The 12,096-nt window shown below is 37.7% G+C and overlaps 1 protein-coding gene across 4 annotated transcripts in view; it reads left to right on the forward strand.

Moving 5' to 3' along the window:
- The window catches only part of CD6 (CD6 molecule), a 51,961-nt gene that overhangs the window by 14,857 nt on the left and 25,008 nt on the right, over positions 1-12,096 (forward strand). For all 4 annotated transcript variants that reach the window (XM_087950598.1, XM_087950599.1, XM_087950597.1 and 1 more), the window contains exons 2-3: positions 2,508-2,576; positions 6,997-7,305. In XM_087950598.1, the coding sequence (XP_087806724.1) occupies positions 2,508-2,576; positions 6,997-7,305 (378 nt within the window). The remainder of the gene's footprint in view (positions 1-2,507; positions 2,577-6,996; positions 7,306-12,096) is intronic.

Here is a 12,096-nt window from a genome sequence, read left to right on the forward strand (position 1 = left end):
CAAAAAATTCTGAATGATCTCCCACTGGGACCTGCTTTGTTGTTAATAAAGAGCGATAGCATCTGAATAGTAAAGAGGGTGGGGGGGATTGGTACAGGAAAATAGAAGCTAAAACCTGCCATGATTTACCTGAAATAAGGAGAAGAGAAAAAACTCCAATTGTCCCTCAAGGGCAGACTCCCCTTTAGCACTAATAATATTAAACAGCCTACCTTGGATGATTTTCTTCCTGGGCCTTCTCTTGGAATTTAATGGAAGTGTGGGAAGCCAGGGAGGATGTAAATCACTAGGGAAAATATATAAATTTCCATCAACTTTATGGCCAGCATTTAAATGCAGAATTACAAGCATATTCCACCTCTGGTTTTGCCATAAAAGCAAAAAAAAAAAAAAAAAAATGGGCAAAGATACATAGGTGGCTAGAAAAGTTGATAGGGAAACATAGATTTTAAACCTGAATTGTTTTTATTAGGTATAATATCAGGAAAAAATTGATAAGAAAAGAATGTACGTAATATTACATGTCTTAACAGCAGCAAGAATTATTCACACAATACTGGAAACATAAAGATATACTGCGAGATGAAGAGATAGTCAGGAAGATACTAGAATGCACAGAATGGATAGATTGACATTGAAAACTAAACAGAAAGAAGATATAGAATATTATCAAACATGGAATCTATTTTACCAATGGTTGGAAAAACAGGTGGAGATTAAGAATGTAGATTTGTATTGTTAAGCACATTAAATACCCAGACATTAAGCACTAAGAAATGTATTTAATAGAAATCAATTTAAAAAAGAATATTCCACCTCTGGGAAAGTCCTCCTCTCCTTTGAAAGAGATGTCTATCTAAAGCAAATTCTCTTTCTTTGCTGATAGGAAAAAATAGAGAATAATTGCTTTGCCAAGCACCCAGTTGGATGGTGCATTTTCTACCCATCCATCTTTCATTAGCTGATTTATCCATGTTGTCTGGAGATGATAAGTATCTGCCTGTCTGTCTGTCTGTCCGTCCGTCCGTCCGTCTGTCTGTGTATCTAATCTAATCTAATCTAATCTAATCTATCATCTATCCAGCCATCTCAAAAAATGCAGCTCTGAATGATGTACACCTAGTCAACGTAAACAGATACAGTATTCTATTTGCGGAGTGCCATTGATAATGGGCTGAATGGAACAGGGGTATCAAATGGCAGAGAATAGCCAATATACTCTAAAAATAATTTCATTAAGCTCTTCTTGATAGAGCTCTGATAATTAAATAGGTCTTATTGGGGCACTGCTTGGAGTCACAAGGTCAGTTGATGTGGTCATTTTTAAAGAGGTTCCACTCTGAGCCATTTGCAGGAAAAAAAACGACCTAATGATGAATACATTTATTCTGGAGTAAGGTTGCAGGAATTATTGACTTAATCAAATGCAGTATTTAATTATTTAGTACTCTCTCATAATAGATTAGCACTTCATTTTCAAAATATCTCTGGTTCTGAGCAGCAGGTAAACTGGAATAAAAATCAGAAATAGAAAATATTTAAAATAAATATGAACTTCTACTGCAGTTTCATTTTTACAATGAGCACTATTTCATGTAAATAGATGATGATGATGATGATGATGATGATATCCATACAGTCATGTCTAACTCTTGGCAATTCTCTGGGCCAGGTCTCTCCACATCTCCCGATCTTGCATTATTTCTTTGAGTTGTTCTGTGCTCTGGTTGGTGTCTGCTTTGGTGGTGTTCAGTCCCCATGTTCTTTGACGGCCTGGTTTTCTTTTACCGCTAACTCTTCCAAACATAATTGCTTTCTCCAGTGAATTCCCCTGCATTGCATGGACCAAAGAAAATGAGACACAGTTTCCTGATTTTCCTTCTCGTGACATGATGAATCAGAATTTAATTTGAAACAGGTTAAAATATTTCTCGGGGAAAAAAGTGACAAGAATTGTTACCATTTTAATTGCTACCTTTTATACATTATTATGTTGTTTTGTAGTTTTTATTATTTATTTGTTAAATTAATATGCCACCCACATCACTCTACAAAGTATCTCTATTAAATGCTTAATATTTGTGCTTTGTTTAGTTATTTGTTAATTAAATAATTAATATATTTATATTTAATATGTTTATTATGCCACCCATTTCCCTGTTCAGAAACATAATTGCTAGCTTCTCAAATGTTTGGATCCCGATTGAATGCTAGAGGAATTGAAAGCTTTGATGCATATAAGACCAATTTGATCCCTATTGAACAAATAGTACTGGCTACTAGAAAAAGCCTTCAAAATATTTCAACTGTAAGATTGGGTTTTTTTAAAAAAAGAGTTTATTACTCAAAATGTACTAAATACTATTTCTCAAATTTGAACAAGTCCTAAATTAGATACAGCAGCTTTCTTACAGATTATTGATGGGTGTTCTATCGTTAAGGATGGAAGTGGTTTACTGTGGTGACATATTGGTGATATTTCATTTTAAATTCTGTTTTAATTTCAGCCCAGCCTAAGCCAAGTGAACCTCCTGCTCTCAGAAATACCACCAGCAGCAGCACAACTGTAGAACCAGGTAAAAACATGGGAGGGAAAACTTTATTTAGAAAGAACCTTTTTAAACCTATGGTGTGTTTTGCTATAAAGATGAGAGGACCTCTCAGGCTCCGGTTCAGAATATTTTTCTTCTTGTTTTCCTCCTCTAAACCTAGATGCGTCTTATGGAGCAAAAAATACAGCAAGCTGTTACTAAGTTAACAACTGCAATGGTTCAGTTAACAACTATGGCAAGAAAAATCATAAAATGGGACAAAACTCACATAACAATGTCTCGCTTAGCAACAGAATTTTTGGGCTCAGTTGTAGTCATAAGTCGAGGGTTACCTGTAACATCATTCTCCAGGCTGATATGCATATATGCAAGCTTTGTGCAATACTACTACCAGTAGTTGCTCAGCCATTCCATAAGCAAATCATTTATGAATTATAATATATTTCAAATTACACTACTCTATATTTGCATATTTACCATTTTTCAACTTCTCCACAGCATTTATGACCTACATTTCCTTAATTTATTGTTATGGCTTTTCTGTACTAAAACCTTAAAGCTGTTCTGCTTCTATTCATAAGATGATGGGAAATGAAGCAGGCTTAAGAAACGCCTTTCTGAATTTTCTCTGTTTTGGCCAAGATGATAGCCTGATACACTTTCCCTGGATTTACCATGAGCCCTGATTGATGGACCTCCCTGTATTTCTTTATCTTTCCCATCTGTGTCAGGGAAACAAGTTTGAATCACTTTCATTTCTGTAGGGGATTCCTTGAAAATACATCATTTCTTTTAAGTGAACCTTCTCCATTGATTCTCCCTTATAGCTGACTTTTTTCCATCAGCATCTCTCCGATGGGAAAAGAGGAAAAAACTACAGTTCTATTATTTTTTCCTGTCACTAGAGTCAGAAGGGAAAAGTAGCAGAACATTTTCCAGTTGGAGGAGGAGGAGGAGGGAGGAGGGAAGAGGAAGAGGAAGAGGAGGAAAAACTTCTCTTTCACTGTTCCATTACTGAACTTATCAAAGACAAAGCAACCCTTTTCACTTTCTCATTGGTGAACTTGTAAAAATAATATGGCCATGGATGGCAGTGATTGGAAATTGCTCCTGTCACTATACTCAACAACCAAACGGAATGGAGATGTTTGTCTCTGCTAATAGAAAAATGTGTGGACTGACACAAGTTAAAAACACTACTTAGGTGGTGTAGCAGGAAATGGTGTGCAGAGGTTGCCTTTCTGGTGGACCTGGCGTTGGAGAAAGGAAACAACATCACACAGTCCTTTCCTTGAGAAATGGCCAGTGGGCTAGGCTCATGCCAAGGCAAGCTAGTAGTGCAGACTAACGTGTCAATAATTCACATTCAAATCTTTAAAAGACTCCTTCTGGCATTGTTTTAGTTCAGCTTCATCCCAAATCATTTATCACTTCATTTTCAATTCTATTCTCTCTACTGGCTGTTCCTTGTTTATTCTTCTCCACTTCCAAAAGAACTTCTTATTCACTCTTCATTTTCTCTGCTTCTTTTTCTCTTAAATTCCAAGTTTTAATGTCCCATGCACCACTGTCATCCCTAGAGGAATAAACTTCTTCAGGGGCACAGAATGAGCTGTATGGTTCTCCCAGGCATCTCCTTCGTCTGACTGCTGTATTCTGATCGTTGATGGAAGATAGACTCTTCAGAACAACAGCATTCCAAAATATGATGATGTATCATTGATTTAGAAGTTTGCCTGGCCCTGTCATTGCTTTCCAAAATCCATGTCATAGAGATCGGATGGGGGCGGGCTGACCAATTTTTACTACATCCGTCCTATCTCTTCCTGATTGCCAAGGAATATAATCTGTTTTCCTGTTTGAAAAATGAACTGCCGAATGAGAAATTATGCTGGTGTTTTCCAGGAATGCAACCCCTATTTTCAGTTGTGCAGTAGCAATCAGTGTGTACCTGGGAATCTGCTGGACAAAAATAGTTAAGTGCCCCACTGGGATTCTTCCCAGGCAGAGGCGTCTACCTCAGCAGTGGTATTTGAGGTCACCTGTGCTCCATGCACACTCACCTCAGTGACATTTTTTATCAAAGAGGCAGGAAGCTGTGTGGGTGGTAGTTTGTGTTTACCCAACCTCACCGATAAGAGGACTGGGGCGGGGAGGGAGGGAGAGTGATTTTTATTTCTTTTTTAGTGACCTTTTTGGAGACCCATTGGGTGGTGCTGGGGATTTCTACCACAACCTAAGCTTGGCAGATTCCATTTTGGGATAGAAGTAGTCCTTGACTTATGACCACAATTGAGCCAAAGTTTCCATTGCTAAGGAGACATTTGTTAAGTGAGTTTTGCCCCATTTTATGACCTTTCTTGCCATAGTTGTTAAGTGAATCACTCAGTAGTTAATTTAGTAACACAGTTGTTAACTGATACTGGTTTCCCTATTGGCTTTCATCAGAAGGTCGCAAAAGGTGATCACAGGAGCCCAGGACATTGCAACCGTCATAAATATGAGTCAGTTGCCAAGTGTCTCAATTCTGATCAGGTGGTCATGTGGATGTGGCAATGGTTGTGTGAAAAATGGTCATGTCACTTTTTTTCAATGCCATTATTTACTTTGAACAGTCACAACAGAAGTGTTGTAAGTCGAGGACTACCTGTACTGTGAACTCGCTAATAGTTAATCCACCCGGGAGCATTCATTTTATCAACCCAACTGAAGAATGTGTATTTGTGATACAAGGGCAGTGAATCATAATATACAGTTCTCTCATATGCCTCTTCTCCACAGTAGTTTCATACCTGCTTAGCTATTAAAAGCTCTGGTAGAAAGCAAAATTGTTCGTTGCTTGCTGCTTTATGCTCAAGTGCCATCTAAAGTAAGGGAAAGCATTTTTTAAGCATTTAAACAATTGTTTACTTCTTTCGAAATGGAGGAGGTATGCTTCTGCATATTGCTCTTAACTGGAAGAGGGGACAAAAGCCCTCTCAAATCCTCAAGACATTTTGCCATCCTCTGCGCCTCATTATCATGAAAATGTCTCTCAGCTAAAATTCAGGTTGGAGTGATTTCCCGACAATTGGATTCTGATGTTTTCAGAACATATTTCAGATGGATCCCCTAGTGCGGTTAAAACAATTGATTTCTTTGTACTTAAGGTGGCTGACACAATCAGCACAGAATGAATTGGATGATGATACCTGAAGGAGAAACAATGGGCTATAGCATTTCACATTCTCCACACTCTTCTGATCTTTATTAAAAAAAAGAGAGAGAGAGAGAGAGCAGTGTTTTCCCACCTTGGCTATTTTTTAAGATGTGTCACTTATGCTGGCTGTGGAATTCTGGGTCTTAAAGTCCACACTTCTTAAAGTTGCCAAGGTTGGGAAACACTACAATAGAGTCAACTTTAAATAAGCTTTTTTTCTAATGGGTAGGTTTTTTTTTTTATCAGCAGGAACTTTGATACATGACAAAGCGATCAAAAAGTCAACTGCTTATCATCTGATACTCACTTTACCATCACTTCATTCTGCTGTTATGTGCAGACACTGATGAATGAATATTAAACTTCTGTTGCTGGGAGGGATAAATGTAGTGCCATACTATTACTGCTGGGATGGGCAGTAAAACTTCATGGCATAAATGGAACTATCGCTATCAAGTAATTGCCTGCAAATAGGAAATTAGAAAAGGAAAATATCTTATGGATAATTCATCGTACATTGAATGGTTATAAGATAGTATGAAGTGGAATACAGATAAACTACTGTCTTCTTTCTATAGTCATTTACAGCTTTCTTCCACTTGTACATAACTATGGCATAAATATACCCTTGCAACATGTTCTTGTTGCCATAGAGCCTCCAACTTGTCCCCAGCCCATGCGAGGGACATACGTAAACTCTCCTTAGCTGTATTGTTACTAACATTGTGTTTTCCTCCCTTATTCCTACACCATCAAGAATGTATGAAATATGTTAGGCTTTGTGCCCTATTGCCTTAGTGGAATGGCAAATGACTGACAGTGACATGAAACAAAAGTGGTACAGGCAGAACAGAGATCAATAACGGTGGCAGCAAATGTCATGCCTGTGTTGTTCTCCACTGGCTCAACAATTAATCGTTTCAAATAGCAGTTGGCAAAAAGTCCTTGGACTCTGTTCTTAGGCATTTATCCATTTATTTCAGAAATCCTCAAAGTATTACATGTTTTACACCAGTTTGAAATGGTTCCAGGTGAAACTTTCATCATGCAGTTATCATGTTTCATACACGTATTTCTAACTATCCCACAGCTCTTTCATCCTCCCCCATCTCCAAAAATCTGCCAAAGAAAAAAAAATCAGAATAGCTACACTATGTTTTTTGATTGACATTGTCAAGACTTACATTGCAATTCAAGGTGCACGACTTCTGATTGTCTTTAATATCTCAACTTCTTATCTTGCAGAAATTAAAAAATTACGTCTGATGGATGGAGGAAGCAACTGTTCAGGCAGAGTCGAGTTGGAAGTCATGGGTATCTGGGGCACAGTATGTGGTGACAAATGGGACCTGGCTGATGCTGAAGTTGTGTGTCAGCAACTTGGTTGTGGTTCAGCCGTTGGGGCTCTCAGTGGCTCTCATTTCCAAAATGGGACAAGACCCATCCATATGAATGAAGTGAAATGCTTGGGGAACGAATTGTATCTATGGGACTGTCTATCCAAGAAGAGCCATAATTGTGGACACAAAAAAGATGCCGGTGTGATTTGTTTAGGTTTGTGAATGGAACTTAACTAAATTTCTGTTGTTTGTGTTCATGTTTAATTAATGTTCATTGGGGTTGAGGCCTAGATATGGGACCCAGATAGCACCGATAGCTTATGTTGGTGACCTATGGCAGGACAGGATAGGAGAAGTGTAACCCTCCCCACCCTCTGTGCAACATCCAATGCCATAGGTCATAGTATCCCTTTGGATTGCCTATGGGGGGATAAGTGTGGGGGGGACCACGGTTGGGATTCTACCGGTTCAGCCCAGTTCTATAGAATCGGTAGCTCTGAAGAGCAGCTGACACCGAACAGTTCTCACTGAAGGTCTTTTCTTCGGTTGGGCTCTAAGGCTGTCCTTTATTTTTACCTTAGTTGTGCAGCACTGCTGAGTGCCACGTGTCAGCAGGAGATGGTGATTGCTTGCAGGAGATGTTTTTTTGCAAGTACTGCACATGCACATGCAGTGCGCTCTCACTGAACTGGTTGTTAGGCTGGTAGGATCTCACCCCTGGGGGGGACACTGTTATACATGGATTCTTTTCTTCCCTGAGCATACTTGCACTCATGCTGTGGTTCTCAACCATTTCTTCACCACAGACCCCCTTTAAATACCTTTTACAGCCAAGGACCACAAAGACTTAACTCAAAATTTAAATCATAATGTTTCTTCAAGCCTTTCTGGCCCCTAAGGGTCCATAGGCCACAGGCTGAGAACCACTGCACTCGTGGATGGATGAGAGTGAAATGTAGAGGCTCTGTATTGTAGGTTCCTGAGGACTCTACCTTCATCTCCAAATTATTTAACAACTACATGAAAATGATATGGAAGACCATCCCTTGGCATTGAATGTGGTACCATCAATATATAGGTGACACTCTGGAGGCTTTTAGTATCTGGATGGCATGAATCAAACTCAGATTTAATCCCCAAGACACTACTGATTTGGAAGCCATCTTATAATGTAAATACTTTGTCTTTAGTTTGGGGCAGAATTGTGCTCCTATGCAGAGTTAGTTCCCAGTCATGGCTCCCCTCTTTAAGGGCAAATGAAGGCCATGTTCAGGTGGGCTTGTACACAGCTGTGCCTTATGCATAAGTTGGGATATTTTCTGAATCAAGAGGCTCTATTGTTAGTGATGTCCTTATCACTTCATGTTTGGATAACTGCAGTTCATTACACATGAAATCGCCCTTGAAGATCATCTAGACACTTTAGCTGGCCCAAATGCATCAACCCAGGTTATAACCAGTTTGACTTATTGCATCTACATAATAGCTTTACAGGAGCTGCCCTAATTATCAACATGCTATTGGCTACAATTTAAGATGCTAGCTATCATTTTTTTCCCCTAAATTTTATTTGAGTTTTCACAAAAAAACAAAAAACAAATAAAACATCTTTTTTAAAAGTAGCATAATCCCGGGTTACATTTCTTCGTACAGACACAAATTCAATTTCATGCTCATTTTTTATGTTCTATTCCATATCTTATTACTGTTTTACATTTTCTGCATATCTTCTCCCCTCTTTTAATTTTCTCAATTTTATTTTAATTATCTCATCTCAATTCAAATCATTATATTTATATTTTTGTCTGTCCTGTTTCAATTATCTATTATCTTTTCTCATTAAACAAAGTTTCTCCTGTAGTTACTGATTGGAGTACGACACCTTTATATCTTTTAAGTTTATCCATTTAACTCTTATTTAGGCTTGAATTTATACCCTAAAATTATAACATTCAATATAATACATAACTTCCATTCGGATTCTGCTTGGTACATTCTTAAAATACACACTATATTCTTTTAAAAATTTTTTTTATAAATATATGTAATTAAAACAACACATTCCATTTCAATTCAATTCTATCATTAATGTTAATATTCATTAAAATCTTAACTTATTTAACATTACTTTTCAATTAAATATCATACTTCTATGGGGATAATTATAAGCTTTCCATAATTAATAAATCCCCCCCTTCACTTATATTTTATAAAACATTAACTAATTAAAATGTTCCCGTTCCTTCCTAATTCAATTTTCTCATTTATTTTATTTCACTTATTTTATTAACAAACATTTCACTAAATTAGACTAACCATTTTATCCCTCATTTTAATCATACATTGTTTCCAATTTTCTAAAGTTATTTCTATTACTAATATAACAATACAATCTTATGTACCTTTACAGAATCCCTTTTTCAGTTAAAATTTCACCCATTCTCTCTAAATAGGTCCTGTTTCTCTGTATCTTGTTCCGGTCCTTTGTAACTTCTTTTCCTTTCCTTCTTCCCTCTCTTCTTCTCTCTCCCCTTTTTACCTCCTTGTCTCTCTACCTCTATTTGTCTCTTCTGTATTCCCCTTTTCTGTTGCTTTCCAGTATTATACTTATTTTTCGAATTATTTTTCTTTTCTTTGGTTGTTTTTTTAAGTCTTAAATTCTCCATTCTCTTTCCCCCCCTTTCCTTTTTCTTCCCCACATAGAATTACTTGTTCATTAAAGATGGCTTTTTCTTTGTCCCAGTCTTCTTGTTTTACAGACGTTTCTTGTTGTTTCTCATAGTTCCAAATCTCCATTTCTAAGAATTGAAAAATGAAGCCAAAAGAACCTCTCCCTTCTTGTGCATCTTTTTTATACTTTTTAAATTCCATTTTCAATTCATCCAGAAGTGGTACCATGGTATAAATTTTTAAACAACCACCCAATTAATTTTAGTCATTCAAATGCAATAACCAAGAATCCAAAGATCACCAATTAATCCAAATACACGCAAGCTGTTTCTTTTTGCTCTTTTTTTCACTTTCTCTTCCTGGGGTTCTACTGTTTAGTTGCAGAGTTTCAGTTAAAATGTATCTTTTAGAAGTCTTGTTGAAGTTTTACTGTAGATTCTTTTTAATTCCAGGCAGTCTCCTCCCTCTTTCCAGATCCTGCCCTTATTATTCTTTTTCTCTCCCTTCCTACTTATGAAAAAAAAAATTAGTGTCCAGAAATCTTTATTATCCCTTTGACATTTTATTTTATTTTCAGCTTAATTGCCTGTTGATGTCAAAGCGGATTTTTCCGATTTCTTATTTAAGTCTCTTAGTTGTCAGTATAAGGAAAGGGAGAGAAGAAAAAAAAAACCAAATCTTTCCCTTTTCAATTTCCTTCGCTGCTTCCGACTCTTCTTTTGGAGCGATGTTATTTTTTTTGTAAATTTAGATTCCAGGGTACCTTAGTTGTTACTTTTGCCATTTAACCCGGTCAGTCAAAACTTTCACTTCTTATCTTCCTCCTGCACATTCTTTTCTGGTCGAGTTCTTCTTTGAGGTGGCCATTTCTGACCACCGCTGCAACCGCCTTCGGGAAAGGAAGTAATGGCCAGCTGAGGAGGAGAGATGCGGCTCTCCTCAACCCTGCTGGCAGTTTCCCCCCTCTTCACCACCCTTACGGGGTGGCTAAACCCCGAAACCAGCCGGCTCTGGGCGCTCCAGCGGCGAGCCCAGACCGAAACCACGCATGATCGTGGATTTCTGTCTGTCGCCGAAGGAACTCAAACCGGAAGCCCCACTGCTAGCTATCATTTTTAAAGCCTTTCATGGATCAGAATCTGTTTATTTGTGAGACTGCATGCATTATACAGAATCTGCCTGTCTCATGAATTGCAAAAGGGAGGATGTAGGTTCCTAAGCCAAGGTAAATCCAGGACTATCCCTGCACTACTTTATCAATAAGCCACCATGTACTGATGTCACCTTAGCCCATAGCTAAAATCAGTTTGTCTTAAGATACAAAGGTCTCACTCTCAATAGAGATGGGTCCTCAAAGGAGCCTCACACTTACTTCTTCAAAGTTTTAAATATTGTAGAAGGCCTGAAGAGGAATGGTAGTGGTTTTGAATTAAATGTGAGTGAAGCTCTATGGAGAGTCAAAAGGATGCTTTGCTGGAAACAGAGGAGATTCTTTGCCATGACAACCAGGAGATAAATATTGATATCAATTCCTCACTAAAGCATCTTCAGAAAATAGGAGATAATAATAATAATAGGAGAAGGTGAGATTATGGTATCATTTAGTGTTACAGCACTCTACATCCATAGACCCAGAACTAGCAAAAAAAAAAATCCATGGCAGCAATACCACACAATGTATCCAATCTAACTAAATATACTAAGATTGAAAAACTCAGAATCATGGATCTCATCAACTTTTGACTCACTAGCTATTTTCAATTTGATAGACAACTACAGCAATAAATTAGTGAGTCACCCTTGGGCTCACACCCTCAGGACTCATAGCAGACAGGGTAATGTAGAATTTAGAAACTATAGCATTCCCACACATACAGCCCAAAGTATGGATCCAGTATGTAGATGATCCAGTATGTAGATGGATCCTGTCAAACAGACAACAAATGGTCAAAATCGGGAACGCCCTATCAAATCCAGTACCTGTCAATAGTGGTGTTCCCCAAGGCAGTGTTCTAGGACCAACTCTCTTCATAATCTACATAAACGACCTTTGTGATCATATCAAGAGCAATTGCGTTCTCTTCGCTGATGATGTAAAGCTGTTCAATACCACAGACAATACTACTACCCTTCAAAAAGACCTAGACTATGTATCTGAATGGTCTAACATATGGCAACTTCAAATCTCAACAAATAAATGCTCTGTCTTACATATTGGTAAAAAAATCAGAAAATAAAAATACAAACTGAATAGTCAAGATCTTGTTGACGACCCAAGCTCTGTAAAGGACCTGGGAATACTCACCTCTAATGATCTAAGTGCTAGAGCCCACTG

This window comes from Notechis scutatus, chromosome 1, assembly GCF_049901735.1.
Source record: "Notechis scutatus isolate UNSWTSFEM ecotype Mainland chromosome 1, rNotScu1.2, whole genome shotgun sequence".
NCBI lineage: Eukaryota > Metazoa > Chordata > Lepidosauria > Squamata > Elapidae > Notechis > Notechis scutatus.